Source organism: Cavia porcellus, unplaced genomic scaffold, assembly GCF_034190915.1.
Source record: "Cavia porcellus strain 051 isolate PalLab524CR breed Dunkin Hartley unplaced genomic scaffold, mCavPor4.1 scaffold_2, whole genome shotgun sequence".
NCBI classification, from domain to species: domain Eukaryota; kingdom Metazoa; phylum Chordata; class Mammalia; order Rodentia; family Caviidae; genus Cavia; species Cavia porcellus.
The window spans coordinates 13,133,630-13,153,929 of NW_026947485.1; the positions used below are offsets into that span (position 1 = coordinate 13,133,630).

Genomic DNA, 20,300 nt, shown 5'->3' on the forward strand with positions numbered 1-20,300 from the left:
ATCTTTTTGGATGGTGGACAGCTCCTGCCGGGAACAGAACAAACTGTTTTTCAGTGTGCTCCCCCTTCTTCCTATTTCCTACTCATGAAGGAGTAACTGCATGTACACTTGCTTCAAAATTAAATGAACAGTTTAGTTGTATTTAAACTTGGCAAAGAAAAAAACTCCTCTAAAACAAAAAACAATGAATAAAGAATTTTGGTTGGGACTGACCCAGAATGCAATTTTACAAATGGTTTCTGCATCTTAACTCTGGGCACAGTATATCCTCCATTTCCTGTTGAAGAACTCGTGTTCTGTGAGGCAGAGGCTCAGGGTTTCCGACAAAGCGCCGTTGTTTTGGGCAGGCAGGTTCTTCAACCGGCGGGGCCGTCCCTCACCCCGTGCACTAACTACACAGCCTTTACCGTCTCTGACTGAAGGACCATCAATGCTAGTTTATCCCCAGACAATCTCTCCCGTCTCCTCCTAGGTTCGCAGATCCTTTCCAGGAGATGGGTAAAACCTCTACTAGTAAAGAACCACCGTTAAAGACATAAAAAAGGAGTTTCCACGCAGGTAATGCTGGAATACTTTGTTTTCCCTTAATAACTCTGGGGTCACAAAGATTGAGGTGACATTTACTTTACTTCACCAATTAAACCCAGTGTCTCACAGATTCAGTTTAATAAACTGGATTTGAAGTCACTTGATAACACTCCAGAAAAGGACACTTTGTAAACAGTTGTAGAATTGTGGCTAAGAGAATGGACTGGTCCCAGCTCTACCTCTTCCTAGCTATGGTATTTTGGGGAACATTTGCCTTCTAAGACAGGGGTAATGATTCGTATCTCATAAGCTTGTTGACTCCTAAACGTGCTACTGGTTAACCTGCCTAGCTCAATTCCTAGTACTAAGCACTCAAATTTTATGGTCTTAGTCACACTACTGGGACTGATGCTTGTGGAATATGCCACTGATTAGAACTAAATACTCCACACACAGCACGTAAACTTTAAAGGTCTCAGCTACTTCGGTAATCAGCAGTTCTATCCTAAGTGAAAGGAGCTGCCAGGGGAAAAAAGCTCAAAGTGAGCTCCTTTCTCTCAGCACCAAAACAAAGTGGAAAGACTTCCCCGATCCCCTCAGCCCACAGGCAGGGTTTTCTGACTTCCTCTCCAAACATTACTCTGACATCTGCTTTCTCCTGGATAAAAATGTGATGTGGGAGGGAAGACGTACAGCACGTAATTAAAACCCAGCTGGGGTGCTCTCCACCCTCCAGGGGAAACACTATCCAGCTTGTGGTCCTCTGGAGAAAAGTCATCTGAGGTAGTATTTCTAAGAAAGAAAAATATCCTACGGCAAGAATGGAACTAAAATACTGCCAGTATACCATTTAGTACAGAAATACGATTTCTGAGACATCCAGGAAGGCAGGAACATCAAAATAATGTTCTACCTTTTCATATAATCAAGCTAGAGAATTTTTTACTGTATCATAAATAGCCTTCATTCTTTAGGAAAAGCAGGCATTCCAAGGTTACAAATTCATTCATATCTATAACTTTTCCCATCTTTTGTTTTTTGCTGAATTTACTTTTTGGGATTAATTTTGGACAAAGAAAGCACTGGCCCCATTATAAGATGAGGGTGATCTCAGGTGAATCACACAGGTCTTCAGATAACAAGTTTCAGGTACAACTGGGACAAAAACAATTGAAAACAAGGATGCCACACAATGATGTACCTTAGGTTGGAGTAAAAGATGATGTAGGAGCCGTGCTATGCGGCCGAAGAAAGACGCCACGGCCAGGGCACACTTGTGCACTGTACTGTTCAGGAGGGAAATTGGCCGAGCACAAATAGGAACACTGTGAACTTCAGCTGCAAAACAGATGAACCGCACCGGTTTAGGGAGCGGCCTTTTAAGGTGCAAATATCCAACTGTGTAAACATTACCTTATGGTACTTGAAGTTTGCTTTATAACAAAAAATTTCTAAAATACTCAAATTGCTCATTTAGGATTTTCCTATATTTATAAATTATTCTAAGTGGGTATGTTTGTATATTTTTGTGGCCTGAAAGGATTATTTTATATTATCTTTAGAAATCACTAGAAGTATAAAAAAAAAAAAAAACAAACAAAAAATAATCCACTAAAAGTTTCATTATCCTGTAACTACAGACCAAGAAATTTAGATGTTACAAAATTTGCGCCCTATCTCCTTGTTTTACAAATGACGTTAAGTGAAGCCCAGTTGAGGTGGAAAGGTGCGGCCCTGTGTGGGGTGGCCAGGGCAACCCCCTCCAGCAGGCTCTGAAGCACATCCCTCAGCCCTGGGAATCAACACTGCAGAGCAGCAGGTGAAAATCAGGTGCAGTTTACACAGCAGAGTAATTATGGCTGTTTGGCAAGCACAAAGGCCTGAGTTCAATTCCCCATATATATCAAAAGAATACTTACCTCTTCTTCACCTGTCTTAGAGATCTAACCATGATGTAATGACTGATGTGGCAAACCCATGACACAACAAAGATCAATGCGTTTGGTATAAGCAATGTTTCAAGTCAGTGTTTTAACTTTTGGGAAATCACGTGGTTAAAGGAGTTAATAAAGTACAGCAACCCTAACATTTTTTAAAGTGTTACTGTTGATAGGATTCAAATGCTACAAGAAATGAGGAGCTACATTATGAATAAAAAAATTTAGAAACATTAATCTTTTAACAACACACTATTTCAATAATTTATTTATTACAGGAATATTCTTAGTAAAATCAAATAATTTCATAACTGCAAATGATAAGATTGAGCAAGGCTTAGAAAAGTTAACAGCATTATTTTGACATTTCAGAGGGAAAAGGTAATGAATTGTAACCATTTATCTTTTTAAATCAAACAATGCTGAAATAAGCAAATTCTGAATAGAAAACTGTATCGGTTCATTCATATTTCAAGTGTAAAAGTACTTTACTAGAGAAAGTTCCTTTTTTTTTTTTTTTTGTCTTTTTCCTTTTTATCGGTACTGGGGATGGAACTTATGACTACCTGCTTGCAAGGCAGGCGCTTATGCCGCTGAGCTAAATCCCCAGCCTGAAAGTTCCATTTTTCTGCAACTGTTTAGATGATGTTACAATAAAAGGTAGCATGTGAGTTGCAAATGCAGCTTGTGAAAACACAAATAAAGGGAAGAAATTAGCTTCCCATGTGAAAAAAAATCAACTGCATGAATTGAACATGATTACAATGACTAAGGAAAGATACAAAGTGTAATTTCAATTTTCTGTTTGGCACACGTATTAATAAACTTTAAAACAGCTAACAATTTAACAATAGCTACTAAAACCAAATAGCACAATAATAAAATTCCTAAATCTTAGTTAATACTAACATCTTAAAAACTTAATTCTTGTATGAATTCTGTAACTCAATGTGTCTTCTCTACTGTGGAAGCTGATCAAAGCACCGTCTTTTTCAGACACCCCAGAATCTTTGATTCAAAGTTAACTCATGTTGAACTCCAGAATTCCTGGCTGAATTTGCACGATCTTCTGAACAGGCCTTCATTTGTGAGAATATGTGCATCCAATCATCACAATTTTGAAAAGAACGGAAGACCTTCATACATGTCAGTTTTTAATTTTATCCAATCATTAATTTTCTGCAGAGTTGTTTTTTCTTGACTTAATATTTTTGCAAGTTTTTTCATTTTTTGTTCATTTCTTTCCATGTACTTCAGTCCTTCCAACTGCAGCTGATCCAGTTTTTCATTTCGACTTTCATCTAGGGGTATGTTTTCACACATGACAGGATTGAATCTAAAATAGGTGTCAGGAGGTAACAGACCATCAAGCATTACATGGACTTCTGGAAAAACAAAAAAAGAAGGGGCGAGGGTGGGTAAGAAGAGAGGGCACAGGGCGAGCTGTCCTGCCATAATCCATTAACCTCATCTAAAATTACTTTCATTCTAGGCACATTACAAACACTTATTCCATCACTTGAACTTACGGGAGAAAGAATCCACAATATCAAACAAAACCACAAAATGAAATTCATTTTCCAAAACACTTTATTTTGCTAAATTACAATATTTGCTGTAGTGTTCTATTGGACTGTCTTTCCAACCTTCTTTTCGTTTTTAATTTTTGGAGATAATACTGAGATATAATTTACATATGATTCACAAATTTAAACTGTGTTATTTAGCAAACATTTACAAACATACGCAACCACAACAAATCATGACACAGAACACTTCCATATCCTCAAAAAGTTCTCCCGTTTCCTGACAGGTGGTTCCCTCTTGCCCCCTGCCTTTTCTAGCATTTCATACAGATTCATAAGTCTATGACTCTTTCCTGTCTACCTTCTTTCTCCTAGCAAAATGCTTTTGAAATTCGGCTGTACTGTAGCATGTATCAATGACTCTCTGAGTAGCAGCCCACTGTATAGCTCTCATACAATTTGTTCTCTTGAGTTCTGATTCTGGCTCTACTTAGACTCTAGCTATTAAGAAAGACTCTGCTATAAATATTTACACCTAAATCTTTGTGTGGAAATATTATTCCATTTCCTGGTTACAGTTTTAAAATTACAGCTATACTGTCTTCTGAAATGGGTGCTATTTTGACATTCAAGAAGTTAAGCAGTGTTATCTTGTACTTTTAATTTTCATCTAATAACTAATAATGCTGAGAAGTTTTTGATGTACTTCTTAGATCTTTTCATCTTTAGTGAAGCTTCTTTTCAAAAATTTTGCCCATTATTTCTAATATAATTGCTATGTTCTCCCTTAAATAACCCCCGTGCCCCACCCCAAGAATTCTCTGCACATTTGAATCTCAGTATTTGGATTAGATAATGAGCCAGATACCTATTTTATAAAATTTTCTTTTGGGCTACAGCTTGATCTTTCATTATATTAAATACATCTTTTGGAAAGCAAAATTTTGGAACCTGTCTCTCAAGGGCCTATACTCTTTTGAGTGTACTTTAAAAATTCTGCCTAATAAATCCTTTTCTGCTGCTTACTGATAATGTCCTGAAAATTCTCTTTCTGTGATGAAAGTTGGTGAACCTGCAGCCTGCCTTGTGAGTGGTCTGAATCAAGAATCCCCATCTCTGCTTTGGGGACTTCCCTGGATGCTGTGGTGACATTTCCTTGGCACTGGGACTACCATTCTGCTAAGTCCACAGAAGGGTGACATTTGCTAGCAGGGAGGCCAGGTGGCTAGGGTGTGAGAAATGAACAGGGGACAGTTACAAGTGAGGAAGAGAGGCGCACTCCCTGTGTGCCCTGGCCTCAACTTATGCACTGGCTCCACTCTCACTGACTAGCAGCTCCAAGCCCTGATGAGAAGGATGGGGCCTGCATTCCCCTTTGGCTGGGCTCCTCGTCAGCCCACTGCGCTGACCACAGAGATCTGCCACGACCCTCCTCGGATAACAGCATCTGCTCCAGCCCCACAGCCCCCTCTCTCCTTCCCCACCTTGTCTTTTGTTTTTTTACAATTTTAGGCTTCAGTTTATCTCCATATCTAAAACAGTATATGCTGGAAACCAGATGGCCAAGCAGTAAGCAGCTGAGAAAACAGCCTGAGAGTCACTATCTGGACACTGGAATATACATCATCATGAGGAAGGCCAAAAAGAGGGAAGCGAGTCCACTGGACCCCGGAAGAACCTGAAGTGCACCCCGAAGCCCACAGAGAGAGCGCAGAGAGAAGCTCCAATGAAGGAGGAGGTGGCCAGCAGCACCTTCTCCCTGAGATGGACTCACAGCACGAGGAGCATTCAGACCTGCAGAGCTGGGGTGACGGGGACAGCTGGCGATCTTGGAGGCCTCTGCAGAGACACGGGTTGTGGAGGGGCACAGCAGATGTGAGGGACTGCACTGACGGTGAGTACAGAGGACTTAATCCTCCCACAGGAGACAGTGACTGGCCAGGAGCCATGTTAGAGACTGGCTGGATAAAACCAGAACCCAGAACTGCTGCTGGCTCCACCTAGCAGCTCCCAGCTGGCTCGGACCCAGGGACACTGCTTGGGCAGTGGCAAGCCCAGTGGGTCTGGTCTCCGGGGAGGCCTGCTGAGATTTTTCACTATCCAGCCAAAAAGCTAATGCTGGCTTTCTGGGAGAGCTCTGCATGAATTGGGACTCTGACTCCACAGGCTGTCTACTAGTAAAACCAGAGAGAACCCTAAAAAAAGACTTTTTTCTCTTTATCCTTCATTGCTTGATTTTGTTTTTACGAGTATGAATGTGTGGCTTAGTCTCTTGGTGGCTTTGGTTCTGCTCTGGTCTTCCTTTTATCTCTTCCATCTCTCTTTTCCTTCAGTCTTTTACACCACTTTCCCCAAGTTGGTGTGATCCCTCTTTGCCCTCCGACCTTACTTCTAATCGCTTCCTCTTCTTACACTTTTCTATATTCTTTAATCCATTTTAAAGTTTAGCTCCTGACGGCAAAATTGACTAGTATATGGCATATAATTTTCTGATTTGTTTTAGATGTTGTTATATAAACATAAAGCAGGTTCACAAGGTTTGAAGTGGCAAATTAAGGGTTAGCTCAGTTTGTCATTCTCTAGGATGTGTCTGATGCTGCTGGTACCACTATAGACAAAATTGACATAATTGTTCTAAACAGCTGTTTGTCCTGGTATTCCATGACGGTGACTAAGGGTCACAAAAAATACTGTGGCACAGTGCCAAAGAATCGGGGACTGGGCCAAAGAAGCAACAACTTCTCATCACCAACAAACTAAAGAGTTAAAATCTTCCAAAAGACTCAAACTCAAAACCCAGCTACAAACTGGGTACCGTGACACATGCCTGTAATCTCAGCACTTGGGAGGCTGAGGCAGGAGGATCCTTGCAAGTTTGAGACCAGCCTGAGCTACAAAGTTCAGAGCTCAAAGCCAGCCTGAACTGCACAGTGAGACTCTGTGACAAAGTAACAAAAACCCCCCAGCTACACCTGGAAGATACCTCGGAGAAGTAGTCATCGATCAGCTAGGGATCCTCTACCATACATACTACCAATAAAGCATTCCACCATAGGCAATTTACAAACATCAGCCCAGGAATTAAACTAAAAAAAGAACGAAAAAAAATGAAAAGACCCTTAAAATGTAGTCCCAGACATCAAGTTCACCAAAGGCAAATCCAGGGGCAATGAGGCAGGACAATCTGAAAGCCTCCCACTTGGCTTCCCTGAAGTGGTAACAACAAAGTAACTGAATAAGGCTCTGGAAAAAATGAAATCAGAAATAATCTCTGAGACAAAGACCATGCTTGGTGATGCTAGAGTAGATATAGACAAAATAGAGAAACGTAAGAAAATTACAGAAGCTCAGCATATGGAAGAAAGGGAATCCATAAAGCAGATACAAGCACAGTCCAGGAGAATAAAAATTTCACTGAAAGTATTCAAAACAGATTAGACCAATATAAGGACAGGATCTCAGAAATTGAAGACAGGCTTGCAGTTAGCAACCAGGAAAAGAAAGATTTCTCAAAAATAGCAAAGGACCATGAGAAATCAATCCAGTAGCTGCTACATATGACAAAGAAGAGTAACTTGAGATTGATTGGACTCAATGAAAAAGCAGGAGGTATCACAAATGATGTTTAAAAATGTTCACAGATACCATGGCAGAAAACTTTCCTGGTGGAGAAAAAGAATTTGACATTCAGATAAGTGAAGCATATATACCCCCAATTAGCCATGATCAAAGAAATTCTACAGCCAGGCATATCATAGTCAAGATTCCAGAAATTCAACGAAAGTACAGAATCTTAAAAGCTGTTAGGAAAAAGAAATAAATCACCTATAAAGAAAAGCCCATCAGAATCACAGCTGACTTCTCAGCATAAACTCTCAAGTCAAGGAGGGCTTGCAGTGAAATAAACCAAGTTCCAAAGGAAAACGTTCAACTCAGATTGATGAACCTCGCAAAACTATCAAAACTGATGGAGAAATAAGATACTTTCGTGACAAAGAACATCTGAGGAAATTTATAACCACTAAAACAGCACTCTAAAACATTCTGAAGAACACTCTAGAAAGAGATAATAAGGATTGCAGCTCCATGAACCCCAAAAGGTGGAATTCACCAGACAAGGCAAACGTTAGAGGGAATGGGAAAAAAGGTGGTGGGGAGAGAACCAACAACAGGAAAACACCAAGACAAGGATAAGTCAATACATATCAGTTATAACCATCCATGTTAATGGTCTCGTTTCACCAATCAAGAGACACAGACTGGCAGAATGGATCAAGAAGAAAGATCAACAATACACTGCTTACAAGAAACACATTTAATTCCAAAAAGAAATTCACACACTGAAAGTCAAAGGATGGAAAACAATACTCCATGCAATAGGAACCCAGAAAAGGTAGGGGTAGCTATTTTATTTGCAGATAAAGTGAATTTCAAGCAAAGACTGATTAAGAGAGATTTAAAAAAAGGTCACTACCTCCTAGCAAAGCGAGCAATCCAGGATGAAGCGATATCATAAATATATATGCAACAAATACTATATAAAATAAATACTATATAAAATAATTACTAATGGACATGAAAAACCAAATAAGCCCTAATATAACTGTATTACGAGATCTCAAAACTCCAGTGTCACAAAAAGACAGATCAACTAGTGGTCCGTAGAACATGCTTAAGTAAATGCTAACGAATTAAAATTATCCCATGCATACTATCAGACCACAGAGCAATAAAATTGGAAATCCATGGCAAAAGAAACCACAAGAACTTCGCAAGTATATGGAAATTAAACAGCATCCTGTTGAACAACTAATGGGTCACACATGAAATTAAAAAAGAAATTAGACGATTTTTATAGTTGAATGATAATGACAATACAACATACCAGAACTTATGGACACAAAGAAAGCAGTCATAAGCGAAAAATTTATAGTAGTAAATACCCATATCAGGAAAACAGAACAAGCACATATAAACAACTTAATGAACCTCAAACTTCTAGAAAAAGATCAGGCTAAGCCAAAAGCTTGTATGAGGGAGGAGATTACAAAAGTCGGAGCAGAAATGAACACACTGAAGAGTAGAAAAATCAAAAGAATCAATAAATTGAAGAGCTGGTTCTTTGAAAGATTAAATAAAATTGACAAATCTTTAGTCAACCTTATCAAAAAAAAGGAAAAGACTTAAATACATGCAATTTTGAATGAAAAGGGCGAAATCACAGCAGACTCTGTAGATTCAGAAGAAAATACAGAAGTATGGACACACTTTTAGATACATATGAAATAGCAAAGCTGAATTCAGAAGGTATAATAAAAATCTAAATAAGCCAGTAACAGTACATGAAATCCAAGATGTAACTAAAAACCTATCAACAAAGAAAATCCCACATCCTGATTCACTGCTGAATTGTGTAAGAAAGTTAGAGAAGATGTATCATCACTACTCTTCAAACTCTTTAACAAAATTTAAAGGCAAGCAATACCCAAATTCATTCCTAGAAGCAAACATTACTCTGATATCAAAACCAGAGAAGGACCCAACTAAGAAAGAGAACTACAGTTCAATTTCCCTAATGAACTAGATGCAAAAATCTTCAATAAGACACTGGCAAAGAGAATGCAGCAAATCATCAAGAAGACTGTAGTCAAGGACTGCAAAGAGAACAATTACATATGAGACACATAACTTATATTATTATTTATGATGGCTACCCAGAGTTAAATACAAGAAAGTGCAGAAAAATCTGTTCACAACACTAAAGACCTAGAAAAGTCAGCTGAGGGTCTGAATCCCACAGCATTATCCTGCGTGAGTACAGCTGAAAACCTAGAGCCTGGACCAATGCAGGCAAGTCTGTTTTACAGATCTGCGCTACGAAGGCCCAAAGGTCAGCAGTGGAAGCCAGAAAGTCTATGCCAGCAGGGTGAAGGATCTGTTCCCGTAGGCCGAAGAGTCTATACAGGAGCCAAGCAATGACACTCAAAATAATGACCACGACTCCCTTGCAAAGTATCACAGCCATCCTCAGTGACAATGAGGTCCCAAGTTCCTCTAATGATGAGAACAGTAGAGTACATGTCAGGAAGCCAGTGTAACAACTTCTGAAGATTAAATACCAAATGTTTTTCTCTCTGGAGCCAGGAAGCAATGTTCAAAGTAAGGACCAGAGCTCCTCTAAAGGGAACCACAGCCACTCTCAGCGACAAGGTCCTAAGCTCCTCCAAGGATAATGGCTGAATTCATTTGGGGAAGCCATCATGACAAGCTCCTCCAGGAGAAGCAATGGCTCCAAACCACAACACGTAGGAGAAACCACACTGTTTCACTCTTCTTCTCCATGTCTCCTTCTAGGCCAGCAACTTGCCGCAGTTGTACATGTACACTCAGCCCTGTGCTGATTTAATTCAGCTGGTTGTTTTTAATATATTACAATTATACACCAGGATCAAGTGGGATTCATCCCAAGGCTGCAGGCATGGTTCACCATATGTAAATCAATCAGTGTAATATACCATATTAATAGAGTCAAAGACAAAAATCATATAATCATCTCAATAGATGCAGAAAAAGCTTTTGATAAAACTCCAGCATCCATTCGTGATAAAAAGTCTATAGTAAGCCGGGTGTGGTGGCACATTCCTGTAATGTCAGCACTCAGGAGGCTGAGGCAAGAGGATCACTGCAAATTTAAAACCAGCCTAAGCTACAAAGTGAGCGCATAGCCAGCCTCAACTGTATAATGAGACCCTGTCTCAAAAAGACAAATAAATAAATAAAGCCAGCTTAAAAAAACCTGGCATAGTCTTTACCTCAATTTGATAAAAGCCATCTACAACAAACCAAGAGCCAACATCAGACTAAATGGACAAAAACTGAAAACTCTTTCTCTAAAATCAGGAGTAAGACAAGAAGGTCCACTGTCTCCACTCTTATTCAACATTCCTCTCTCTATCTAACTCCTCCTGGTTTAATTCCTGGAAACTTTAACTGGAGCAACTAGACAAGAGAAATAAAATGATTAAAGATAGGAAAGGAAGAAGTTAAACTATGGTTTGCAAATGACATGATACTCTAAAGAGAGGACCCCTAAAGCTCCACTAAAAACTGCCCACTGACTGAGGAATGGAAAAAAAAGATGTGGTACTTTTAATGGTGTACTACTCAGGTATAAAGGAGGACAAACTTGAGACTTTATAGGTAAATGCATACAACTTGAGTCCATAGTCACAATGAAATAAATCAGACAATATTGTCTTACTAGTATGAGCTTAAAGAAACAATATATATAACTATATATAAAATATAGTTAAGATATCTCTAAGATATAATATATCTTATATATATAAAATATAGTTAAGATATATCTTATATGTTTGTTTGTTTTTTAACTATATTACTGATTTCTCTGAGTCCACTAAAGAGAGAGATTTGTACTGGTATTGTTCAGACAATTGAATGCAGATGTCTTGTGCTCTGGGTCACTAATTTGGGGATTGCAATGTGAAATGTATGTACCACCCATTGTTGCCCCAATTGTGTTTTGAATTTTTTTTCTCTTTGAAATAAAATGGATTTGGGATAAAACAACAACAACAAAAACTCAGTGTGTGCTTTACAATTACTAAGTGGCATCTCCAGAATTTCCTTAAACTCTCCTAAATCTTTACATGTGCTAAATGTCCCTAGACAAAAGGCCCCAGGGTGACTTTTTGAGTAAAATTCAATCTATGTTTGACTTTTCTGATTCACTTTGAAAACTGCAAACAAATTTTTGCACCCCTTTAGGGTGCTCAATGCCTGGAATTAAGCAGCAACACACCAGGGGCTAGGATGCTAAGTTACTGGCTGTAGCAGCAACAGGACCCAAGACAGATTCCTGCATGACTGGCAAGGACTGGACCAGCCAGGGTAGAAAATGAGGGGCAGTGGACGAGGGTATAGCCTGATTACAGGAAACCTGGGCGGGTCTTCAGCCTGACCACAGGAAAACTGAGGTTTGATTGAGAAATAGGTTATTATTATCAGGTCCTGGGAACATTAGGGCACCATTAGGAATTCAGAGTTGTCTGAACCTGAATGGCGGACCTAAAAAGATCCTGTCAAACAAGTACACAAGAGAGATGTGAAGGTGACACAGTGCGTGGCTAACTCAGTCTGTTCCTAAACATCGCTGTAGGTTGTATTTTACAAAACTGGAACCATTTAAAAAATGTTCTTCCTACATTTCCCCAGACGTAAGTTAAAGAGTAAAAAGACAAGGCTTCAAATTTGGTTTTAAGATAAGGAGGAAAAATGAGCAAAGATTCCTTTGAACAACCTGCAACTCCTCTCTCTTTCTAACTCCTCCTGGTATAATTCTGGTGTTAAGTATTAGAAGAAAACCCAAAATACGGTAGCGTGGAGTATTACATAAAACACTGCTATGATGTACAGAAGGATAAGAAGTGTTGATAATCCCTAAGGAGAATTCTCATCATCTATTTATAGTTATAAAATATTCCTTAAAAATAGAAAAAAGATTATTAGAATTCAACACATCTAAAAGTAAACTCTAGTTTAGTGAAACTGTTTGATAATCTACTTTTAGTAATTCATAAAGTCCCTGCAGCTGCTCCTTTTTTAACAACAAAAACTGTTTTCTGAATGAATATCAATTTTTTTTGTCATTATAGACCTCCGGCTATTAGAGTCTCACAAAACAACGAGTATATGGAAATCTCTTTATTTCTCTCCTCTTTCCAAAAAAGGTGATTTAGTTTCTCCTTCTAAACTTGTATCTCTAATTCTTTTTCTGATGTAAAGTTTATGAATCCTAGATAAAGTCTACCCTTGCCAGAGGAGACAGTTTTCTCATTCATTTTAATTCATAGCCATAACTGTACACATTTACCATTGGATTAGTAACTAATTATACACTAGATTAAACCACATGAAATGGCTGTCTTCATGGGCTAAAAGCAACCTGTAATTAGCAGTTACAAATGCTTCATCAATATAGTTATTACAAGGAATAATCAAAATACACAGTGAACGTTTAATACTTAAAAACATTACAGTAAAATATTGCTATTAACCCCTCAAAATACTCTCCCTTGCTTCAGACACTCATCCCCGCAATCTTGCCACTTTCTGAAGCAGTTCTAAAAGTCTTTATCAAAAATAAAGTGAGTATTGCTGCCACGCACCACCCAGGAAAGGCAGGCTCATGGAAACATTACAGTGTCCTCACCCTCTGGAAGAAGCCTAGAGGGTTTTAAGGGAAGGAAAGATCTGACTTGCATTTTACATGGATTGCTTCAGCCTTTGTAGCAAGATGACTAGACTGTAGGGGCGGCAAGAACGAAAGCAAGGCCAGGTAAGGTGGTGCATGTCTGCAGTATCAGCACACAAAAGGCTAAGGCAGGAGCAGTATGTGGAGTTTGAGCCTACCGCTCTGAATTACATAGCCAGACCCTGTCTCAGAAAACTAAAAACAAAACAGAACAAAACACAAAGGAAGCAACGACTTACTCCAAGGGCAGCTGGCCTCATTACCAATAGCTCAATACCGTAAGTCCTGCAGTCTCTCTCTCAGTTACTGTATGTACAGCTGAACAATCTGAGTCCTCCTGTCGTTTTCTCTCTCTTAAGAATAAGGCCCTCTGTGCAAGCTTTTGTGCCGTCCTGCTTTAGTCTCTTGCCAGCTCTAAGCAGGCAAAGGCTGCTGCTCAGTAGAGTGTCTCTGGGTCACTCAACACGAAAAGGGTGAGGAATGGGACCATAACACTCGACCCCCGAGTGCCTCCGCGGCCCACTACCCAGACACAGCGACGCCCCCAGAGTTCCCATCAGCGGACCCTACCACAGCCTCGGTGTGTGCAACTCAAGAGCCTGACACACTAACCTTCGGTGTCTGTCGCACTGTTGATGACATTAGAGAGTTTGGTTCTCAAGCTCGTGTAGGTCGCGGAGTTCCTTACGTCACTCTCATAGCGTCCTGTGCCCAGGGACACGATGCACTCTAATGGGGAATCCGGCCAAAGACACTTACACTCATGCATTGCTAAGGCGGAAGGGTTGTTGAGAAGCAAGCCTCCATCCTGCAAAGGAAATTTTAAAGAGGACTCTTAAAAGTGAAATTGTATGTTATGGGTACAAAAATAAAAATTGTGTTTTAAGGAACTGGATATTTACTTCTATGGGAAATTGACCAAACCAAACAAAAAATTATTTAAGGACAAGATACTCTTTTATAATGAATTAATTTTATTTCCCATAGTACAAAATCTGAAAACCTTGTAGCCTGACTAAATTTTGTATTAAGCCTTGCTTTCCTATTCTTAACAAATTCTTGGATTGCTTGGTATATTTTTCTCAATACTAAAACAAACTGAGCTAATTTTAAAACGACAAATTATGTTTATTTAGTGGTTAATATAGTAATAAAATGAATAGAAAAAAGTTCTGCTTCTAACAATGACAACCACTTCTTTCACAAATTAAATATAGCTAATGTTTTTTTTTCCTTTTTGAGACAGGGTCTCACGCTGCAGTTCAAGATGGCCTTGAGCTCACTTTGTAGCCCAGGCTGGTCTTTTTTTTTTTTTTAATTTTATTTAAGGAGAAAAAGAAAAAAAAAAAACAGAAAAAGGGTATAAGTAATACAAAATTTAAAAAATAAACAGTAAGAAATCACTAGTTAATAAATTACCTATTGTCATCTTAGAAATAGTTGTTCAAGTTACAAAATTAAAGCATATAAAGTGGACTTTCAAACAGTGAGACTGCAAACAGTTTTGTTCAATGATCCAACAAAATCCAGTATTTTGGTTATCTATCTTATACACTTAAACATATATTCAGTTATAACCTTTAGAGCACTCCAGGCTGGTCTTGAACTTGCAATGATCCTCCTGCCTCAGCCTCCCGATTGCTGGGATTACAGGTGTGAGCCATCACACCTGGCTCAAACATAGCTAAATTTTAAATTAAAATTTCACTAACAAGGGCTAAGGATATAGCTCAGTGGCACAGCATTTGCCTGGCAAATGCAAAGTTTTAAGCTTGATTCCCAGAATACTCCTTTTAAAATAAGTAAAATAAAATAAAATAAAATTCCACTAACAATATGTATCTATGACTATGCAGCTATAATCTAAAGTATATCAAACTTTACATTTCTAAGCATTAATTAATAATGAACATTTTCAAGAATTCAAAAACAAAGGTAAAATCTGCTGTAGTACTATAAAATACAATAAAATGAAAGTATTTAAGATTAGGGTCAAATTACAAGAGAGTGCATATTAAATAAATGTAACTATTAAAACATACATTATTAATATTATATGCTTGACTTAAAAACTGGAAAGCTATTAATCTGATTAAAGATAGTTAAAATGTAGCCCGGAATGGAGGCTCACACTTAGAATCCTAGCACTCTAGGAGACTTAGGCAAGAGACTCACAAGTTCAACCCTGCCTGAGAAAGGTGGTGACTCTACTGAGACCCTGTCTCCAAATGAAGAAAAGGACTGAAGACACAGCTCCATGTCAGGGCCCTCGGCTTAATCCCCAGCATCTCAAAGGGCCAAACAAGATACAACCAAACCCAAACCAACCCCTGCCCCAAATGAGTTGTGACTACTCAGGTGGTTGCCTTACATACAGTATCCATAAATATCCTGGATATATTTCCTTTGTTAAATGTATGGTGTGCATTTTCTTCCCATGTGTAGCTTGTTTTTAATTCTCTTGGCGTGTTACTACTTGAATAAGAAGTAGTGACTGGCACTAAAGAATTCCTCCTACTTTACAATTTTCTAGGATACCTCAGATGCCTTGCAAGTAACTGTAATAATAATGTTCTTTTTATAGTCAAAGGCAAATGACATATTCACATCCATCTATTCAGACCTCTTAATTATAGCACTACTTTCAGTAACTGCTGAGTATTAACCTATAATTTATGTTCTACTTAGTTCTAAAAAGGACATGAAGTAACTTAAACTAAGATGTATGTCAGATATGACAGTGAAAACAATTCTGAAATGAGTCTGGAAGTAGCTGAATATAATTATTCAAAGGATTTAGGATGAAAAAGTTGAAGTACTCTATTTTAATGCTAACCTTGGCAACTTCTGAAAGATTAGAAAGAGGCAGAAATTTTGCTTGAACATTGTTTAACCATTCAAGTTGTTCATACTTTAGAAATTCTTATCAAACTTTTCAGTTGATTTTTGAGAGGAAAAATATCCATTTCTTCTACCTGAAATCTTAGAAGAACAGACTCCATCATGAGACAGATACTGAAATAGGTTCTTTGAACTCCAGATCCTGTTTGAATATTTTTAGTAAATGAGCCAACTTTTCTGTAGGCCACTGACTTACATGTATCTTTTTCCAATTTTTATACATAATTTATATGAAGTTATTTTAGTCTGTAGTGCAAAAGAATTCGAAAGATTTATGATCATCAATACAAAAAATGGCTGAGCATGAAAACAGGTATCACTAGTCTGTACATATAAAGTGGAAAAGACACCACTGAATTACTTAGGTTTGGTTTGTCTTATATACATCATCAAAAGGACTTAATTAAATTTTTAAAATACTTCCTCTTAAGCAAAGAATATAGAGCAACGAATTTAACATCTTTTGAAGTCTGAAAATGTTTGGTCCTGAATGGAAATAGTCCCTGATATTTAGCATAACCGTAAGTTTGTAGCAAGGTAACCATCCTAGTTATACTTTCTGAACCTTAAATATTTTATTTTAAATACATCATTTAGGCTGTCTCTCCCTTTATGACATGGCCAGAATAAAATAAGAATACAAGCAAGTAGCTGTTAAGGACAGGAAGCTTACATATTAAAATAAATTTTATTATTAAATTAGATTTTACAAGCAATAGAAGGAGCATGGCTTAAAACAAAACATGCTTATTCAGTTTTGTAAAACTTTATAAAAATATGACAATATATTTATACTAAAAGCAGTAATTCTTAGATTTAGGGATGCAACCAATCTTTAACAGATTAAAGCTGTATTTAAATACAGGTACAGGCCAGGGATTTAGGTCAGTGGCGCAAGCGCTTGCCTGGTAACAAGGAGATCACAACAAGGTTGTGAGTTCCATCCCCAGTACCAAAAAGAAATACATACATATATTCATACAGGTACAAGTTGGAAATTACAGAAAATTTAGACTATGAAGATCAATGTCTTATAGTAAGAAATAAAACGTTTAAGGTATTATAAAATTATGTGTATTTGCTTCTTTTACATAAATAATTTGTGAAAAGTATGCTAAATTTGTTACAGCAGTGATTATCAGGGTATATTTTTCAACATAATTTGGAGACCACCAGTCACCTAAATAAAAATGAGCAAAATTATTTTGAACAATAGATCCTGAAACCTATGACAGAAAGATACTCAACAGCCAGCACTTTCTATCCTGAGGGAGGGGAGGAAAACAAAACACGAGGCAAGAAGGGGAAGCTCCTTATGTAATTCAACAAGGACTGATCAGACAAAGTCTGCAATGATTCCAAAGATCAAAGAAATCCTATTTTAATCTCTTTACTACAAAGATTATGACACTGCTTTAGGAAAGATGAGAAGAGAATGGAAATAGTTCTCTCATGAGTAGAAATGATTAAATGAGAAAACATATAAAAAGCATTAAGTGTATATAGTATGCAACTAATTGAGTGTTTACTATATTACTTTATTGTATTATCTCCTTCAAATCAAACTATACCTTCCAGAGCTGTGAAGCAAAGACTGAGTTCTGGATTTTCACAGAATGTATTTCACTTTTAGTTTAGTTTTGTTTGTTTTTGAGACTGTGCAGTTCAGGCTGCCTTGAGCTCACTTTGTGGCCCAGTCTCAAACTCACAACAACTCTCCTGCCTCAGTCTCCCAAGTGCTGGGATTACAGGTGTGTGCAACTGTGCCTGGACATTTTTAGTTTTTATCATGTAATAGCTAATCATATATATTATCTCATTTTTTCATCAGTAAAACTGGGTCTTCACACTAAAGTACGTTCCCAGTGCTTTTTATTTTTTATTTTGTAATGGAATCTCACTAAGTTGCTAGTTGTGCAGGCTGGGGCTGAACTTGCTATCTCCCTGATTCAGTCTGTCAAAGTGCAAGGATTACAGATGTGCACCACTATTCCCAGCTTTGAACTGGGTATTTTTGGACAACAGTATTAACACTGACGCAGTCCCTTGATTGATCCTTGTGAAACTGATGACCATTTAGTAACAGCTGATTTCTGTAATCATGTAAAATTTAAAAAGACAGCCATGTAAGTCTACTTACTTGATGAAGATCATTTCCCAATGCATATTCTGCAAAGTAGCCCGGGGCAGCAGAGGAGGCTCTAATGGCCTGCCACATTTTATACTGGCACCCTCCCAAGTAATGAGAGTTGATTCCAGGAAAATGACCATAGTTTCTGAACACAAAAGCCTTTGGTGTTATCCCTCTGTTTACTATGGTACTTACAGCAGCAACCTAGTAAATTAAAAAGTAAACAGTACCACTATAACAACAACATTTAGGATCTGTAGAAATTAAATACTGTTTAGTAGAATGAACAATCTTCAGCACTCCAAGACCAATGTGTAACATGGTTATTTTTTATATAAGGCTAGAGATAATTCTGAGAAATGTATTAGAAAAGAACAATAAAGATGTACTTAACTACATATTATTTAAAAGGCACACATTTCTAGATCTTTATGACATAGTTGTAACAATACAAACTACTAAAGACGAACATACGCATTTTCACAATTCTCACAATGCATGTATCTTTTTCAAGTGAGTCTTTGTTTCTGTTCTTTTTTTTTTTTAAAGTATTGATTCTAGGGGCCCAGGTTTTAGCTCAGTGGTATAAGTGCCTGCCTGGCAAGTGTGAGGTCGCGAGTTCGGTCCCTAGTACCAAAAAAAAAAAAAAAGTACTGATTCTATTCTAGCTTCTTACTACTACACAAACTCTTAGTATCATAAGTCATAGTTACTAAAAATTGGTAGCTAGATTAATTTTTATTAAGAAACTGTAACATTAATCATTCCAGGTCTCATATTTCGCTGTCCACTAGGTTTAAATAAAGTGTTCCATTATTTATTAGGATCTGTAATATGAATTCAAGAGGCAGACAAGTATGGAGGCCTAAGTTTTCAGTGCCCTGTGCCAAGCCCCACCATGGACCTGTTTGCTTTGCTATTTAATGAACAAAGGTCACATCCTAAATTCCTGTAAGGTATTCATTTGCATCCCTAGGTCACTATGGTTAAGACCTGGTCTAACATTAAATCCAGGTCTTTACATTATATAGTACAAAATATAGATAAAACTGGGTTAAGAAATGTGTGGAGTGTGGCTCTCATACATTTTATGATGATCAAGTCCTTTCTGACTAAAGTTTCCTCACACTCACAATATTCTTCTATTTAAAGGTGACAACTTCTACAACTTGGAAGCAAGCAGAGTCCAGGAGACACATGGGAACAAAGCATCCTAGGCTCCTTTCCAAAAAACAGCCCAAGTCGCCCATTACCAAGGCCTGGGAGGCCCGTGCATGGTGGAATCTGCCTACAGCTCAGACTCATGCTACATGCAGTCCTTGGACCCTTGGACTCCGCCTTCAAACTCTTTCAGTTTCTGGAGTTCTCCACATTCCTCCTGCAAAGCCATTCTCTCTGTCCCGCTGGCAGCAACGTTCCTATTCGTGGCCTCCACAGCGATTCTCACTGAGCAGCCTTTTCTTGTGGACCTTCAATAGATGCTTTCCAAGTACTCCATGGCACTGACCTCAGGAAGCCCTATCTCACTTGTGTGCCTACTGCTTCGCCAGCCACATCGGCTTACAGGGCTGTGAACTCCACTGCTGTATTTGCTCACTGTGTATCCAGCGAGCCTCGCACAGCGCTCCCACAGAGGGTGCAGTGAATATGTGCAGAAGGAATGAAGACATGAAAACACCACGTAGCTGGGCGTGGCAGCACGTGTCTGTAATCCCTGCACTCGGCGGGCTGAGGGAGGAGGATCACTGTGAGTTCAAAGCCAGCCTGGGCCACACAGAGTTTGAGGTCAGCCTGCCCTACAGTTTTTGTTTTTGAGACCCTGTCTCAAGAAACAAAAACAAAACAATACAAAACAAAAAAAACCACAGTGAGCTCAAGGCCAACTGGAACTACACAGTGAGACCCTGTCTCAAGAAAACAAAGAAACAAAAAAAGGAAATGCAGTTAAACAGCAACAGAAGAAACTGTATTTGATTTTTCATTATTGCTGCTTGTCATCCAAG

General features: G+C 38.3%; 1 protein-coding gene across 4 annotated transcripts in view; it reads right to left on the reverse strand.

Annotated features, from left to right (window-relative positions):
• Positions 1-2,702: 2,702 nt before the first annotated feature.
• The window catches only part of Pnpla8 (patatin like phospholipase domain containing 8), a 38,941-nt gene continuing 21,343 nt past the window's right edge, over positions 2,703-20,300 (reverse strand). For all 4 annotated transcript variants that reach the window (XM_003469780.5, XM_063238650.1, XM_013152459.3 and 1 more), the window contains 3 exons: positions 18,307-18,501; positions 13,878-14,073; positions 2,703-3,850 (listed from right to left, as the gene is read on the reverse strand). In XM_003469780.5, the coding sequence (XP_003469828.3) occupies positions 3,576-3,850; positions 13,878-14,073; positions 18,307-18,501 (666 nt within the window). In that variant the 3' untranslated portion in view covers positions 2,703-3,575. The remainder of the gene's footprint in view (positions 3,851-13,877; positions 14,074-18,306; positions 18,502-20,300) is intronic.